Below are 17,756 nucleotides of genomic sequence, written 5' to 3' on the forward strand. Positions count from 1 at the left end.
ATCCAATATAAACAACCCTTAAAATGCCCAATATCACTGGCAGCTGGTAACATGCCCGTCTTTTCAAACATGGTAAAACAAATTTGTGCAAATCGGGGGGGGGGGGGGGAGGAACACCTAAAGGAATAAAAGCATGAAACAAACTTAAAAGTCCGAGTCTTCCCAGCAAGGGACAGCGTTTTTTTTTATGATGTTTTCCTTGTAAAAAGCTAAAATTCCCGCTAAAACACAATCCCATTTGTAAGACATGGTCACACAATTGAACTGAATGGGTCTCCAGATCTTAATTGGGACCCCAGCGGGGAGGGTATGGGCTACTTTAGGGCTGGATGTGTTTTAACCCTTTACTTGTGTTATTCTGGATCGTGCCCAACACTTGGAATATGCACTGGGGGAATTAAAAAGAAAACTTTCTTTTTTCAAGGTAGGTCCATGGCTTTGTGGTACAGCATCTGTCTTGCAGGCAGGTGTGTCTCCCTGTGATTGAACCTGAGACCCTCTGGATGCAAAGCAGGTGCTCTACCACTGAGCTACAACCTTCTGCACACTTCTATGTGGCATCCCTCCAGGTATTTGAAGAGCGCTGCTCCCTCTCCCTTCAGTCTCCTCCAGCTGAAGCATGCCAAATTCCTTTCTCATGTGCGCACTGATTTTGAAGAGGATCAGGAAGTTTTGGTTTGTTGTTGTTGTTGTTTTTAAAAAGAGGTGCAATGTGAAAAACACAAGAGAAAATTGTTACGTATTGAAGTTCTTACCCTGGCCACCAGGGGGTATTGTGTATATAGTTTTCACTCAGGTCCACGCAAGTTAATTTAGGCGGGAAACCCTGAGCTGTTGTTGTTACCATGTTGACAGCCGGCCGCCTATAAAAGCAGGCCGGCTGAGCTGTTTGCTGTTCAGTTCAGTTCTAGCTTACTTATAAAGAACTGCTTGGAGAAATCTCTGTGCCGTCTGCTATGTCCACCCACTACTTAATAAAAATAATAAGCGTTACCATTGTGACCACTTGCAAAGGAGGAGCAATGATAAATCCCGGTGCACGAGGAATTCCTTGGGTTGCTTCCCAAAGGATGTAGAAGGCAGTTGACAGACACAGAAAGAGCAAGGCAAAGCCAAGAACCTGGAAACAGGGAGAATGCCTCAATTAGAACAGCAGACTCAAAGGACAGAGTGGGTGTGAAAGGGGCAAAACAAGGCATCAACATCTCACCTGTTTCTTTCTAGTCATGAAGGATTTTAACTTCTACTCAGAGCAGACGTATTGAACTAATTTAGGTTCAATCATTTCAATGGATCCAACGACTAAAACTTAGTTTGACTAAAACCTTGAGGAAACAGAGGCATAAGTGTGCCTCTGGGTGACGGGTTCACAGAGTACCGTATTTGTCTTGATTTGCTTGCACATAGCTTGCGCAAGGTTCAACTATGTCCAGTCTTATTTAGTGGGGCTGCCCTTGAAGACGACTGTGAAACTTCCATTGGTTCAAACCGGCTGGGGTTCCCTTCACGTCTCCCGTAACCCATTCTAAAACATCGGCATTGGTTGTCAGTTCATTTCCAGGCCCAGTTCAAGGTGCTCACATTAGTGTTGTTGTTCTTTAGTCGTGTCCGACTCTTCGTGACTCCATGGACCAGGGCACGCCAGGCACTCCTGTCTTCCACTGCCTCCCACAGTTTGGTCAAACTCATGCTGGCAGCTTCGAAAACACTGTCCAACCATCTTGTCCTCTGTCATCCCCTTCTCCTTGTGCCCTCCATCTTTCTCAACATCAGGGTCTTCTCCAGAGAGTCTTCTCTTCTCATGAGGTGGCCAAAGTATTGGAGCCTCAGCTTCAGGATCTGTCCTTCCAGTGAGAACTCAGGGCTGATTTCCTTCAGAATGGATAGGTTTGATCTTCTTGCAGTCCCCGGGACTCTCAAGAGTCTCCTCCAGCATGCCCCAACAGACTCCGGGGGCGTGGGTATTATGATCGACAGATAGGGCCCTATTGGTAGTTCCACCGCCCTCAAAAGCTTGATGAGTGTCCTGGGGCCTTCTCTGTGGCAGCCCCATCGTGACTCTCTGCCCACAGAGGTGTGTCTTCATTCTGTAGTGAGTGCTGAAGACACACCTCTTTTATCTGGCTTTTGATACCCGAGGTGTAGACTTTATTTCTTATTTCTGCGATTGTACGTTGTTTCGAATTGTGTTTAAATGATTTTAACCTGCCCTGAGACCTTAGGGTGAAGGGTGGGTTGTAGTTGTTGATAATAATAAAGCATTTGTTCTGATTTGGTGAACTTTGGGCTCTCAAATTTCAGTGGGGCCCCGTGTGATGCTGAAATTCGGTGCCTCTCGCTCTCCATTCTAAAGCATTATTTTGGCACCCCATGCAGCACGGCAACCACCTCTGACAGGCAGGTTATATGACAACGAGCATCCTGAATTCATCCTAATTTCCTTGTGCATTTTAAAATACGTTTCCCCACAAATCCTTCATTTGTTGCACACTTTTCAGTGCATTCCCCCCACTTTCCTAACCACAAAAAGGCCCTTGGTTGGTTTTTTAAAAAGTGGATTCATTAAACTACGATGACGCGGTTATGTAATCCACACCTAAATTTCCAGTATGTGATTGTAAACCTCCTGCAAAATGATGACAGTCCGGAGAGCCTTACCATTTTTGCTTTGAAGATAGCCGACATCCTGATGTAACCTCTGCAGTTTTTCCTAAGATAGAGGTAATAGACAGGGAAAGAGACCCAAAGGTAGACACATGGAATCCAAGTCAGCACGGTACTCTCAAAACACGAAGTAAAGCGTGGGGTAGCTGTATGCCATGTCTGGTTCCAATCCTGCAATGATAGAAGAGCATGAATGCTAAAGTTTTAAAGCAGGGAAGGACAACCCGTGTTCTGCTGAGGACCACTTTCAGTCTTGAGGGCTGCAGGAAGTGGTACCAGAGTAAAAAGTGGGCATGGTTGTCAGGCAGAGCCAAAAGAGGGTGAGGGCACCCTTTATTTTTTTAAAAAAAGAAATAAAACCTGGGACCTTTTATATGCAAGGCATGTGCTCTGCCACGGAACTAGGGTACTTTTATAATCTGATTCCCAGTTTAAAATGTATACTGAATGCAGTAACAGAAAAGCGCTTTGCACATGCTCAGGGGCATGCTCAGAGAGTACCTTAAGAGGGAACAGCCAGCATTGCAATGTTTTAGATAGCTGATTGTTTATTTTAGATGTGATTATTGTTGTTTTACTGAGGTGACTGCCCGGCTGTGATAAGATATATAGACACTGTGAAGGGGAGTGTATGGCTGTTCCAAATAAATAAATGCACTGCAAACTTTTTTCAAAATTGACCCTGCTTTGTATCCTGAGTGTTTTTGCCTGGCTGGAATGTGTCCTTGAACTCTGTTCATGCCTCTTGCTTGTGTCGAAAAAAAGCCGACTGTGCAAAGGCAGAATTTACATTTGATGTTCCACCTACTTTTGCCTCTGGGACTTACATCTGAATAGATGTTTAGAGGATTTAACTGTTAAATAAATAAACAGATAAAATTGTACCGTCATTTTAAAGCAGTACTGACTCCATCTCATGCCCTAATTTTCAAATATTAAGGTGCAAAAGGGAATAATTTCAGCTGCAGCCTATGAGAAAAGATTAGCACATTTGGATGTGTGTGTGTTTTAATTGCTGCAGAAGTCCAAAGTTTCTCAACGGTACACAGATACTGACAGATCAGTAAGGAAAGTTTAACAGCGCCGTTGACTAGCCTGGCTTCTTGCTCATTGAGCCTGCCTCCAGAATGAATTTAGGGGAGAAATCAGGAACTTAGCATTAAAGAGAGATGAAAACAGTGGTGGCTGGTGCCCCACTGGGGCTGGCAGGGTGGAAGGTGGGGAGGCCCAACAGTAGGCGGGGCCAGAGCCAATAAGAGGCGGAGCTATCTAATTCTAGTTTTGTCCCCATCCTCCTCCCTGCTGAGGTCTACAAGGGGCAGCACTGCAACTGGGGCTTTATATACAGTTGTGGCTTAAAATGCGCATACTCACACCCTTGGCTGCATTTCAAGTTGCATTTGCACATTGCTATACACACCAGAGAGCGGCTTGCCTTTTCATATCAGATGCAAGGAGGCCTGAGGGGCAATGCATTGGAGAAACCCTTGAGAAACTATGGGGTAGCTGTGGATGTGTGCCAAGCTCATGTGTGCACAGCCAAGCTCATGTTGTTCTTCTCTTTGACCCTTACCTCTCTGTGTACAAGTGGGTGTGTGATTTGCTTAGCTGTGCAAGAGGGACAGCGAGCAGGAGCTGTAAATGTTATGCAGCAAAGAGGCCACCAGATCTACTTTCTCTCTTGTTGCAGCTCACCCAGAAAACCTTGCCCAGCTGAGACATGTGGCTGACACTCACCCACAGCTCTGCAAACTGATCCTCCTTGGATCTGCACAGCCAGCTCACTCCGCTCATGGTTCCTGCTTGTTGCCTTCTCAGCAGCCACTCCTGATCTTCCGCAGCTGCTCCAGTCAGCTGTCTAGTCTCTTTTCCACAATTCCTGCCCCCTTTGGCTTGAGAACTGCCTCTTTCAAGGGGCGGGGATTCAACTAGCCTCTCTAACATGGACCTGTTTTGCCAAGGGCATGCCTTCAGCAGATACAGGTTTTTTTTGTTTTTTTTTTTAAAGGGGGGTGATTTTAAATATGCCCAAATGGAGAAAATGGGAGATTATTATTATTAATTTCATTTTTGAACTGCTTCCTGTGGGGCATCCTGAAGCAATGTACAACATAATTAACACATAAAACAGTTACATATATAAACAATTAGAATAACTGCACATATGAGAACATTTTAAAGCCACAATTATAAATACAGTATAAGAAACCATTTAGAGCAACAGCACCTCAAACTGCAATATCAATTCAAATGCAAAGCAAATCTAAACCGGGATAAATAATTTAGGAGGCTTCTTGAGGACTCTTCCAACCCTACAAGTCTGATTCTATGAAAGAGGAACGGCTTTAGCAGGCTCCAAAAAGACAATAGAAAAAAGGCACATTAAATATATGTCTGATGTGCAGTGGGAGGTAGTTCCAAAGGGTAGGTGTGTTTGGGCTGCAAGCACACCAGACATTTAAAGCACACCCTGCCAAAGAATCATGGGAAGTGTAGTTTACCCCTCATAGAAATTCCCAGCAGCCTTAGCAGATTTACAATTCCCAGACTTCTTTTGTTGTGGGGGGTGGGATGTGCTTTGAATGAATGCTGTGTAAAAGGCCCAATTCCAACAGGGTGCAGAGAATGGACGCCTCCTGCAGGGTGTCCTTCCTTGCAGTACCTTGGGACAGTTTGGGTAGGTAAGGGGTAAGATAATAATAATAATACTAATACTAATAATAATAATAATAATAATAATAATAATAATAATAATAATAATTTATTTGTACCCCGCCCATCTGGCTGGGTTTCCCCAGCCACTCTGGGCGGCTTCCAACAAAGATGAAAAATACACTAAAATGTCACATATTAAAAACTTCCCTGAACAGGGCTGCCTTCAGATGTCTTCTGAATGTCAGGTAGTTGTTTATCGCTTTGACATCTGATGGGAGGGCGTTCCACAGGGCGGGCGCCACTACTGAGAAGGCCCTCTGCCTGGTTCCCTGTAACTTGGCCTCTCGCAGTGAGGGAACCGCCAGAAGGCCCTCGGAGCTGGACCTCAGTGTCCGGGCAGATTATCTTTTAGCATGTCTGGGTAACTGTACTGGAATGCCAGAGAAACATTTAATGCATGTATGTCTGGCAACCCTAAACCATCCCTCTCAACGCAGAAAGGCAGAAAGTGAGCTGGATTCCTGCTACAGGCAAAAGGGGTTTTGTGAGGCTGCTGTAGTAAAGTCCAGCGGGGCTCGGGCAGCAGGTTTGTTACAAAATAACTGAATAAACCAAAAACTGGTAAATGATTCTCCCAAGCTGCAAAGCAGCCCCTGATTTAGCAACAGCAAGTGCAATGGGCTTCATGCCACCTGCTCAGCTTTGTGGTGTGTGATTTTGTTGCTTAAGTAATCCACCTCAGGAATACCATGGCCACTTCTGTCTTCTTCAGCATGCAAACATTGGAACTCCCTGCCTGCTGAGATCAGTCAGTTACTCTTTTTGATGCAATGCTAAAAACATTTTTGTTTAGGCAAGCCTATCCAGGCATGTATAATGTTGACATTAAACTGAGTTTTTAGTTCATCTTTGATTTAAATCTTGTTTGAAAGTTTTAAGTACAGTAGTTGTTTTCAAACTTTTTTTTTTTTACTGATAATTTCATTGTTTCTGTAAAGTGCTTTGAGATGTTGGGTTGGTTTTTTTTACCATCAAGCAGTTTATAAATTTTATGAAATAAATAAATAAAATGAACAGAAATCAATCAATAATAATTTCTTTACCAGTTTTCTTAAGCAGGTTTGCTCAGGAGTTAAGCCTTACTGCATATCAATGGGAACTTATCAAGTAAACAGAGCCTTGCAGCTCTGTCCCAACCAGGTTTACTCAGAAGTAAGTTCCATACCGAGGTTAAACATTAGAGTGCTTAAGACTGCACAATCCTTCCTTCAGAAATAACAGCACAATCCTAACCAAGGCTGCATAAGCACTATACAGTGGTACCTTGGGTTACAGACGCTTCAGGTTACAGACTCTGCTAACTCAGAAATAGTACCTCGGGTTAAGAACTTTGCTTCAGGATGAGAACAGAAATCGTGTTCCGGCGGCGCAGTGGCAGCAGGAGGCCCCATTAGCTAAAGTGGTGCTTCAGGTTAAGAACAGTTTCAGGTTCCAGTCTCTGGAACGAATTAAGTACTTAACCCGAGGTACCACTGTACATTTAAAAGCAAATGGCTTTCCTTAAGGGCTCCTGGGAACTGTAGTTCGCCCCACAGAGTTACAACTCCCACAACACTTAAAGCTCCCAGGGTTATATCCTACTTTTCCTCCAAAGGAGCTCAAGGTGGGCACACACAGTTCCCCACAGTCTTCATTTCACTCTCACAACAACCCTGTCAGGTCGGCTAGACGGCAACCAGCCCTGAGTCACCCGTGAGCTTCATGACTGAGTGGGGATTCAAACTCTGGCCTCCCAGTCTGACACTCTAACCACTAAGCCACACTTCTGCTCTAGTGCAACCCCAGAGGCCCCGTCTCCCTCCTCCTCTGTTGAAAAGAAGCCAAGGAGGGCCAGATGGGGGACTTATTTTTATCCACTGCATTTTGTCCCACCATTTTTCTCCAAGGAGCTGTACATGGTTCTCCCCCTTCTCATTTTAATCCCGCACAACCCTGTGAGGTAGGTTAGGTTGAGAGAGGCAGCGAACTGCCCCGTCCCCAAGGTCATGGCCGAAGGGGGAATCGAACCCGGGTCCTATCCTACCTCAGGCACCCCCAAACTCGGCTCTCTAGATCGGTGTTTCCCAACCTTGGGACTCCAGCTGTTTTCGAACTACAATTCCCATCATCCCTGACCACTAGTCTTGCTAGCTGAGGATTATGGGAGTTGTAGTCCAAAAACAGCTGGAGGCCCAAGGTTGGGAAATGCTGCTCTAGATGTTTTTTTTGGGACTACAATTCCCAGCATCCCTGACTACTGGTCCTGTTAGCTAGGGATGATGGGAGTTGTAGTCCAAACAAACATCTGGAGGGCCGAGTTTGGGGGTGCCTGCTCTACGTCACGCCGGCTCCCGTCACGCTGTACGTCAGGAAACCGTTCTTCAGGCTCAGACCTCGCTCATTCTGAAAGCGCTGCGTCCTCCCCCCCCCCCCCCGCCGTTAGGAGCGCCTTGCTTACTGAACTCTGGGAGTCGCAACTCCCCTCCCAGCCGCCAGGGGGAGCAGGGGTAACCCTTTCGCCTCTGGCGCTTGCTTCCTTCCGGCCGGGAAGAGGAGACCATAGTGCGCATCCGGCACATGCGCCGTCTCTCTTCCTGACTCGGCGTCGACCTTCCGAGGCTGCTCGGCGCGGCGGGGCTGAGGGGGGCGAGGGAGCGGCGATGCCGCGGGGCTGGGCGCCGGCGGCGCTCTGGTGGCTCCTGTGGGGCTGCCGCTTGTGGGACGCGGCGCGGGGCTCCGAGGATATCGTGGTGGGCTGCGGGGGCTTCGTCAAGTCCGACGTGGAGATCAACTATTCCCTGATCGAGGTGAGCGCTGCGCCGCCGGCTTCGCCCGCTCTGTGTCTAGCATTTGAAACAGGGGGGCGGGCAGGTGAAGCAGCTCCTGGGGGACTGAGAAGAAGAAGAGGAGGAAATGGATCAAGGGCCTCTTTCTCATTTAACTTACTTATTTCATTAAATTCATACAGTAGTGGTACCTCGGGTTAAGTACTTAATTCGTTCCGGAGGTCCGTTCTTAACCTGAAGCACCACTTTAGCTAATGGGGCCTCCCGCTGCTGCCGCGCCGCCGGAGCATGATTTCTGTTCTCATCCTGAAGCAAAGTTTCTAACCTGAGGTACTATTTCTGGGTTAGTGGAGTCTGTAACCTGAAGCGTATGTAACCCGAGGTACCACTGTACACTGATTGTAAAAAACAACAACCCAAACCCCTCAAAGCGCTTTACGGAAAGATCAAGCAGCAGCGTCAAGGAAAACCCGCAACCCTAGTTTAAAGCAAACAAATGTTTAAAACTCTGAAGTGGGTTAAAATCACATCGATTTTCCAATAAGGTATGTTTTTAGAAGGCTCTGAAGAGAGTACAGCGAAGGCCCCTTGCTCAATCTCAGTAGGCAGCGAGTTCCAAAGTAGATGCTCCGATCAAGTTCCTTCCCCTGCACTTTTTAGTGCATGGCACTTATGTAGCTGTAGGAAAGGCTCACCGCATGCATAGGATGGATTTATTGCACCACGAACTCTTTAACCCGTTAATTGCGCAAACCTAAGTTTCCATTATGCAGTTGAGCTCCTCTTATGAAATACTGACAACCTGAAGGTGTCTTGCATTCACCCTGCACTATCCTGCTACAGAAGAAGGAAAGCCTGTTCTGTGATCAGCACTGAAGCACAAAGCAGGTTGTGTGCCTTTGCCAGTCCACTCACAAGAAGTTCTACAGTTGACAGCCATTTTGTGTGGGGGTTCCTATTCCTGCCCCCCCCCCCATGTTGGCAGAGTGTGTATAAGTGCCCCCACCCCCATTGCGCTCTTTTTGTGACGTGTTGAGTGATGCCTTCAGGTCACTTCAGGGTTCAGTGCGGGGTGTGATTGTGCGTCTTTCAGATAGTGGCTCCTCCTCTGGGGTGATCAGAGAGGCTAGTATTTTATTTTTTTTGCAGGCCAGTAACTTTTCTGGGCTTATTTGCAAGGCTGCTTTAGCCTTTCATGTAAAGTAGGGTGGGACACCTGTGACCTTCAGATGTTGCTGGACTACAGTTCTTATCGTCCCTGACCATTGGCTGTGCTGGATGAGAATTGATGGGAGTTGACATCCAATGACATCTGGAGGACCACAGGTTCCCTACCCCTGCTTTAAACCATAGGTGCAACATACCAGGGATAAAAGGGCTGTTTTGCACCTCCATGCTCCTGCTCTGCTACTGGGAACTAAGCTTTGCTTTGGCTTAGTGTTACATCCAAACCCGGGCTTGTGTTTTGTCTCCCTCTGAACAAACTGAGAGTTGTATCCAAGGTTTCTTCTTAGCATACTGGTTGTGTTTTGTTTGGAGGAGCCGAACCATGAGCCTAGGTTTAGACATAAAGCTGAGCCAAACCATGCCTTTGCTTCCTGGAGCGGAGCAGCAGGAGGAGTGGGGGGACAGACATGAACTGCTTAGTTTTCTTCCTGCTCACCAGCATACGGTGTTTTTGCTTTGAAACCATATTTTTAAACTTAACTGTGTTTTAATGTGTCATGTAAACCAGGTCATTGTGTGTTCTGTATTTTATTTTATTTTATTTGCAAAAAGCTTTTGGGTTTATTTAATATACAGAAAAATGAGGTATATGAATTTAAATTAAGAAATAATTGCTGTAGCAGAATTACCATATTCCATTGTGGGTTTTTTGCTTTTAATTTATAGATTAAATTGTACACCAAGCATGGAACCTTGAAATACCAAACAGACTGTGCTCCAAATAATGGTTACTTCATGATTCCTCTGTACGATAAGGTAAGCAACCATATGGTACCTGAACTGTAACAGCCAGGGGTCGCTAACCTTTTTGTACCTGTGGGTAAATTTGCAAACTGGAGAAACTGGGAACACTATCACCCTACTCCACACCGCTGTCAACCACACACTGCTGCTGTCTGTTCTACAGGCTGCAGTGGCAAGCTTTCAAGCCTAATTTTAGCACTGGGTGAGGGAGGGGCTACTGGTTCCAGGCTAGTGACCCCTGGCGTAGGTCTTTCTTGAGTTTTGAGTTTATTTTTCTGCCCTGTGTGTACAGCTAAATGCGCAAAAGTTAAATGTACGTAAGTTGAGGGCTTACTGTACTGTGTACAGTTTGGGTAACTTCACCTGGAAAGGGATATTGCAGAATTGGAAAAGTTTCCAGAAAGGGCTACCGCAATTATCAAGGAGATGGAGTAACGCCACTAAGAGGAAAGGCTGGAGGTTTTGGGACTTTTAAGTTTAGAAAAAAGGTTAGTAAGAGATGACACAATAACAGATTATAAAATTATTCATGGCACGGAGAAAATGGATGGAGAAAAGGTTCTGCCTCTCTCATAACATTCAGAACTTGTGGACATCTAAGGAAGCTGAACGTTAAAAGCTTCAGGACAAATAAAAGAAAGTACTTCACCTAGTGCATAGGATTTATTGATTACCCCTTAAGATAGAAGATAGTCAACTGCTGGGTTTTCTTTAGAAAGCTGTTGCATTTTTATTGTAATTGCAAAAAATGTTCATGATTTCTTTTGTAGGGGGATTTTGTCCTTAAAATTGAACCTCCCCTAGGGTGGAGTTTTGGTATGTATGTACCTGTTTGTTTGTTTTTTTGATGGGGTGGGATATGAATTATTCCAAATGTTGGTTTTAGATCTATGTTTGGCTTTGCTCACTTTTGGCATGCTGTCTGAAAAAAAGGTTCGCTGACCCAGCATACAGAACTACGCTGTAACGTTGCGGTCATATGCATTCTAAGTCCTACTGAACTCACTGAAAAGGACAGTATAGGATTGCACTAGACTGAAACTGAGGTTTTCAAAAGTTCATTTCTATTGGCATTTGCTTCTATAGCTAGCGTGCTGAACCTTTGGCCCTTCAGTTGTGGCTGAACTACAGCTCCTCAATATCCCTGATCGTTGACTGTGCTTTCTGGGACTGAAGATAGTTGTAGTTTTGCAACTGGAGCACCAAGGATTCCTCACACCTGTTCTGTGGTGATAAAAAGTCAAAAGCTATAGAGATAAGAACAGGGCTCTGTGTATGCTGGTTCTTGCATGGTGAAAAATGTGCTGTGACCCTGTCTCTTTGGGGAAAATGCTGCCTTGATTTTATTATCTATTTACTGAAAGCCTTTCTAAGCTACTTAATTTTACAAAACAAAACCATGAGCTGTATAAAAAAAATCCTTTAAAATCCACAGTATCATAACAACGGTAAAACAGCACTAAGTACACAGGAGCAGTAAAAACAGGAATTCAGTTTTGAATCCCTCCCCCTGCAAGTATAATGAAAACAACCAATAAAACAGGTAAACCAAACAGCTCTTTGGATCACAGCATTTAAAAAACGATGCTAAACCTGTTTGCCTGATATTGTCTCGCCTTTCCCATTACTAAGACTAGGAATCACTTGCAACTTATAAATCTGTTGACCAGAAGTGTTCAAAATAATCCACATAAGGCTCTCCAAACCCGACTGTAGGTCTGTGGGGGCATTTGATCTGATGAACTGATGTTAACAAATGCAGTAAAACTGTTCCAAATGTCATCAAATGGGGCTGTTTCTGTCTTCTAGCAACATGGTGGAGGAATTCAGAAATAGCAAGGTCCAATCTCATGGGTCAAGGAAAACTTTGGCAAAATGATAGCATCTTCACATGACGTCCGAAGCAACCAAGGCCACACCTGCCTCATGTTTAACCACCATGCATCCACCCCATACATTTAACTACCCTTATACCATTTTTAGCAGTCGTGGCTTCCCCCAGAGAATCTTGGGAACTATTGTTTAAGGGTGCGGAGGTTTGTTATGAGGTCCCTATTTTTACAGAACTGCATTGATTGGTTTAACAATCAATCCCTCTTCTCTGCAAGGGAAATACTGTTCTTCTAACAACTCTTGCACCCTTAACAGACTACACTTCCCAGGATTCTTTGCTAAAAGCTGCAACTGTTAAAATGGCATCATAGTGCTTTAAAATGTTTGGGGCAGATATGGTTTCAGGAATGATGCTTCATGTATAGCAGACGCAGAAGACACTGACATAATTTTTCCTCCGTTTAATGCTTTTCCTTTTATTCCCTCTCCACCAGAGCCCACAAGCGTGGACATCCACGTGGACGGCATCAATGACATTTGCACTAAAGGAGGAGACATCAATTTTGTGTTTACAGGCTTCTCCGTAAATGGGAAGGTAAAAGGCCCTTGCTGTTTGACCATTGCTGCCTCCTTTTGGAGGAGGTGATGGGGAAGCAGGTCCTCTGTGCTTTCTTCCCTGCAAGCTGAAGAGCTGCTCTGTCCCCTTCTTTCCAGGTTCTCAGCAAAGGTCAGACACTGGGTCCTGCCGGGGTTCTTGTTGCGCTGCGGAATCCGGGTTCAGAGGCAAGCATACAAGCCACGACCACTCAGCCGGGCGGAAAGTGAGTCTGACTTGTTTGACGCAGGGCTGTATCTCATGCTGTAGCTTCAGTGGCGCAGCAGATTTCTGGGTGTGCAGTGGATTTTCCACCCTCAAAATAAACTCTGGAGAGTTGAGGGGCTCCCTGGAGCAGCTTTGGGGAGCACCCAGGTGGGAGGAGAGGAAATGGCAGCCCCATTGTGCCAGTGGGACTGCATATGTGGAGCATTAGTTTACAAAGCATAGGTTATCTACATACAGCACTTAGGACTCGCTATAAAAGTGATTTACGAGCATAAAAACCCAACTGCGCAAGTGTTAAAATACAGAAATCCATAAATAGCATGCGCAGTAAAACAACCCCATTAAAAACAGCACAGTAACTAAAAGAGAAGGATCTGGCTGAGAGAGCAAGGTAATGCCTGCATTAATAGAGTGTGTTGCTTGTATACCAGAGGTGGTTTTTGGACAGTTAAAAATGTAGGGCCTGAGCCACTGGGTGAAAGTTTTTGCTTCCGATTCCTCTCTTACAGTCTTGCAGGGATTGTTTGAAAAAGAAGGGCAGGGAATCATAGCTCAGTGGTGAAGCACATGGTGGGTAGAGTACAAATATCATCATCGTACGGCACACACTGTTAGCCAGAGCTATTCTGTTTGTGAACCAACTTTCCTTTTCTACAGGTATGCCTTTTTCAAAGTCCTTCCTGGGGAATACGAAATCTTTGCTTCCCATCCAACCTGGATGCTGAAAGAGGTGAGTGCTGCTGTAAATGGAAGCATCGAGCTTGCACACAAATCTGCCCCATACACTGGTGAAGTGACTTTAAGGTGCTGACTTTCTCAGTACAAGAAGGATCTTTGAATGGTCAAAATGGTTTTATGCATACAGAAATTCCCCCCCCCCAAAAAAGCCTCCAAAACCGTATGTTGACTGTTTTTGTGGAATTATGAGACCAACCGTTCACATTTTTCTATATTTCAGGCCAGCACAACTGTAAGAGTGACCAATTCCAATGCTTATGCCTCTGGCCCTCTCGTTGTCGCTGGTTACAACGTTTCAGGATCCGTCCGGAGTGATGGGGAGCCCATGAAAGGGGTCATGTTCCTCCTTTTCTCGTCGTCGGTAACCAAGGAGGTCAGTTGTACATCATGCAAAAGAGAGGGTTGTAGCCAACTATCCCCCCCCCCCGTAGACCTATTGAAACCAATGAACCCAAGTTAGTCATTCCCATTAATTTCAATGGGTTTACCTTGAGTAGGACTATCATTGGCTACAACTCAGAATGTTTTTGACATCTGTGGAGATGTGATATCCATCCTGTTTTTTTACCCCCTCGTACTGTTTTTGACAAATGTGCCTAACTGCAGTTAAATGAGCCTGGTCTTCACAGAATGAGATAGTGGTAGAGTCAGGCTGTGGAAGAAAGGGACTGTGTCGCTTAATTCATTTTATTCATAAAAAGTATTTATATAGAGTGGTACCTCGGGTTACATACGCTTCAGGTTATATGCTCTTCAGGTTACAGGGATGATAGGAGAAGTATGCCAACAACATCTAGGGATCCAAGCTTGAACGCTGCTCCCATCCATCTGGTTTGTGGGGAACGGCCAATGCTCCAAAGTAATTAGACGATGGGCAGTGTGAGTTTCTCTTGGGAAGGGGAGGGAGTGATTCTGTACCTGAGTTCCATGTGCACAGTCCTGGTTTTTGCATATGAAGCATCTGCTTTGTCTGCTGCTCAGTGAGCCAAATTCCCTGTTTGTTTACATGAAGAGGAAATATCATCGTTTGAGTGCCTCTCCAGAGGAATGGGGAAGCTTTGGCAGCCACAGAGCTCCCATTTATGCATTGGGAAATTCTGTGCTTCTCGGGGTTCCTTGTTCTCGGTATTGAGGATTGTCTGCCTTCTTTTGTACAGGACATCATGGGCTGCAGCACCTCTCCAGTTGACGGCTTTCCTGCCAGGGACGATTCTCTCGCCTATCTGTGCAATGTCATCTCCAAAGAGGACGGCTCGTTTACTTTTCTGTCTTTGCCGAGTGGGAAATACACTGTGGTGAGTAAAGAGAGAGCTCCCCGGCCTTTCTGAATAAGGATTTCCTCAAAAGTGAAGGCTGCAAGCAGAGGTCATCCGCCTTCTTAGGGCCCATGGGTGCAGTTGGAGGTCATAGAAACTGGTGTGTGTGTGTTGACAACAACACTTGTACTCTGCAGCCACACCCCCCCCTCATCTCCCCACTGCAAACAGCAAGTGGGCTTGAAAAAAAACACAAACTTTTTTCAAACATATTTTGTATGTGTGTGAGAGAGAGCGACAGAGATTTATTTGTTGCATTTATATCCAACTTTTTCTCCCATGAGCTCAAGATGTACATGGTGCTCCCCCTTAAGGTAAAGGTAAAGGGACCCCTGACCATTAGGTCCAGTCGTGGCCGACTCTGGGGTTGCGGCGCTCATCTCGCTTTATTGGCCGAGGGAGCCGGTGTACAGCTTCCGGGTCATGTGGCCAGCATGACTAAGCCACTTCTGGCGAACCAGAGCAGCGCACTGAAACGCCGTTTAGCTTCCCGCCAGAGCGGTACCTATTTATCTACTTGCACTTTGTGCTTTCGAACTGCTAGGTTGGCAGGAGCAGGGACCGAAAAACGGGAGCTCACCCTGTCGCGGGGATTCGAACCGCCGACCTTCTGATCGGCAAGTCCTAGGCTCTGTGGTTTAACCCACAGTGCCACCCGCGTCCCTCTCCTTCAGGTAGATACATATTATTACATTGGGCTGTGTCCAACTAAGTATTACTCACAGTATATTCATTGAAATGAATGGCCTAAGCTCATCATGCCCGTTAATTTCTTTACTTTGGTTATGGCTAACATTGGATGCAGCCGATTGCCTGGAGGGCCCCTAGATTCAGCAGTCACCATTGCTAGAGAAACACCTCCCACTGCGATGGATTGGATTTTGTCTGGATTTGTCTTTTGGAGAAACACATTGCTTAACCTGGGGCTCTGCATTTTTCTCAGGTCCCCTTTTACCGAGGCGAGAGAATTATGTTTGATGTTGCTCCATCTAGATTGGACTTTACGGTGGAGCATGACAGTTTGAAAATTGAGGTGAGCTCTTCTCGAATTACCCTTTTTGCACTTTGGATAAATTTAGGTAACGCATATCGTACGGATGGATGTATCTTAACCTGAAATAATCCAGCAATTCAGAACTATTTCAAATGGGGTAGGAGGGAGGAAAAACAGTTCCAGTATGATGCATTCTAATTCCACCCTTTTTCACCCGTGGTAAAACTACTCATTGGCATTTAAATTCCAGACAGTGGTTTGTCAAGAAATGACCAAAATACTCAAACATCCCATTCCAACTTCCCTGCAGCTTTTTTTTTTAAAAAAAAAACTGAATCTATGGATTGATCACTTGAAAAGTTTCAGCTCTCAGAAACTCTTGATGAGCATGCTGGTGGTTGCCAGAACCTCAGTTGCCCCCCCCCAGTGGAGAACCTTGTAGGATTTGCAACTTTTGCTTTGGTATAAGAATATGAACAGTTTAGCATTAGCTGAAAAAATAACTTCTAAATCACGTGTTGCCAAAGGCTTGGAGGACCCTGAAAGATTCTGTGCTGTTTGGTGGGATTTTATCTTATGTACGAAAAAATGGGCACACGGGACTCCCTCTCCGTAGTATAATGTATAATTTTCGTTTTCCTAATGGTCTTAAGTACTTTACAAACCTAATGCTAAATCCTTCTCAGATATACAGTGTGCCTTTTTTGTACTTCTGTTATTTTTATTATATTGATTTAATTTACCTCAAAAAAATCTTTAAATAAATTATATATATATATGTAAATGTCCAGTGGCACCTTAGAGACCAACTAAGTTTGTTCTTGGTATGAGCTTTCATGTGCACCAAGAACAAACTTAGTTGGTCTCTAAGGTGCCACTGGACAATTTTTTAAATATATTTCTACTGCGTCAGACCAACATGGCTACCTACCTGAATCTAATAAAATAATTTTTTTATTATTCAGCCGTTGATCTCTCCTACTTCCTCCCTTTCAGCCCATTTTCCATGTCATGGGCTTCTCTGTCACAGGGAGGGTTTTGAACAGCCCAGAAGGGGAAGGCGTTTCAGATGCTACTGTGACGCTGAATAACCAGATTAAAGGTATGTGCTTCTTCTTTTGCTCTGGCGTCCTACCTGTTTGATGCTTTTGGCCGAGCTGAATTCAAACACAATCTGTCCATTTTTAATCTGTCCACAGTTACTACCAAGTCTGACGGCTCTTTCCGACTTGAAAACATAACCACCGGAACGTATACCATTCAAGCCCAGAAAGAGCACCTCTTCTTCGATACCATTACGGTGAAAATTGCTCCCAACACTCCCCAGCTGGCCGACATCATCACAACAGAGTGAGTGTCTGAGTAGGAAGCCGAGCAAGACAGCAAGGGCGGGTTTGGGGTTTTTCAGAGCAGAGTTAAGAGGCCTTGGGATAGGAGCCCAGGAAGCTACCATACACCAGGGAGGAGCTGTAACTCAGTGGCAGAGCAGCTGCCTCACGTGCAGGAGGTCCCCAGTTCAAGCCCCAACATCTCCAGGTAGGCCTAGGGAAGATCTTCTGACCTCCTGTAGAGTTGCTACCAGTCAGAGTAGACAATCCTCAGCAAGATGGACCAATGGTGTGGCTCGCTTATTTATGAATGAATGAATGAATGAATGAATGAATCTAGATTCAGGTAGGTAGCCATGTTGGTCTGACGCAGTCAAAATAAATAAAAAAAATTGTCCAGTAGCACCTTAGAGACTCCTTAGAGACCTTAGAGACTTTGAATGAATGAATGAATGAATGAATGACATTTCCTCCAAGCCATTCATGGTGGCCTACAGAGTTCTCCCCGTTTTATCCTCACAGGAACCCTTTGAGGTAGCTTAGGCAGAGAATAAGTGACTGGCTAAAGGCTACCCGGTGAACTTCATAGCTTTGAACTCTGCTTTCCCA

The 17,756-nt window shown here is 45.2% G+C and overlaps 2 protein-coding genes across 11 annotated transcripts in view; one reads left to right on the forward strand and one right to left on the reverse strand.

Annotated features, from left to right (window-relative positions):
* The window catches only part of ABCC6 (ATP binding cassette subfamily C member 6), a 40,924-nt gene extending 36,082 nt beyond the window's left edge, over nt 1-4,842 (reverse strand). For 2 of the 10 annotated variants that reach the window (XR_014504890.1, XM_083413323.1), the window contains exons 1-3: nt 4,402-4,615; nt 2,659-2,835; nt 995-1,120 (exon numbers count right to left, since the gene is read on the reverse strand). Coding sequence is in view for 5 of the 10 variants with exons in the window: in XM_083413323.1 (XP_083269449.1) it covers nt 995-1,120; nt 2,659-2,835; nt 4,402-4,608 (510 nt within the window). In the remaining 5 variants the exon portion in view is untranslated. Of the gene's footprint in view, nt 1-994; nt 1,121-2,658; nt 2,836-4,237; nt 4,378-4,401 lie in introns of those variants that run through there. The other 8 variants (XR_014504891.1, XR_014504893.1, XM_083413325.1 and 5 more) reach the window with 6 other exon arrangements.
* Nucleotides 4,843-7,938: 3,096 nt separating this feature from the next.
* Nucleotides 7,939-17,756, forward strand: part of LOC310664765 (BOS complex subunit NOMO1-like) — a 34,196-nt gene continuing 24,378 nt past the window's right edge. The window contains exons 1-11 of the mRNA XM_083414314.1: nt 7,939-8,165; nt 10,038-10,127; nt 10,886-10,931; nt 12,443-12,543; nt 12,663-12,769; nt 13,429-13,501; nt 13,730-13,882; nt 14,667-14,804; nt 15,769-15,858; nt 16,816-16,921; nt 17,019-17,169. Of these exons, the coding sequence (XP_083270440.1) occupies nt 8,019-8,165; nt 10,038-10,127; nt 10,886-10,931; nt 12,443-12,543; nt 12,663-12,769; nt 13,429-13,501; nt 13,730-13,882; nt 14,667-14,804; nt 15,769-15,858; nt 16,816-16,921; nt 17,019-17,169 (1,202 nt within the window). The 5' untranslated portion in view covers nt 7,939-8,018. The remainder of the gene's footprint in view (nt 8,166-10,037; nt 10,128-10,885; nt 10,932-12,442; nt 12,544-12,662; nt 12,770-13,428; nt 13,502-13,729; nt 13,883-14,666; nt 14,805-15,768; nt 15,859-16,815; nt 16,922-17,018; nt 17,170-17,756) is intronic.

The sequence above is a fragment of the Podarcis tiliguerta genome, assembly GCF_965153285.1.
Source record: "Podarcis tiliguerta genome assembly, chromosome: 14".
Lineage (NCBI taxonomy): Eukaryota > Metazoa > Chordata > Lepidosauria > Squamata > Lacertidae > Podarcis > Podarcis tiliguerta.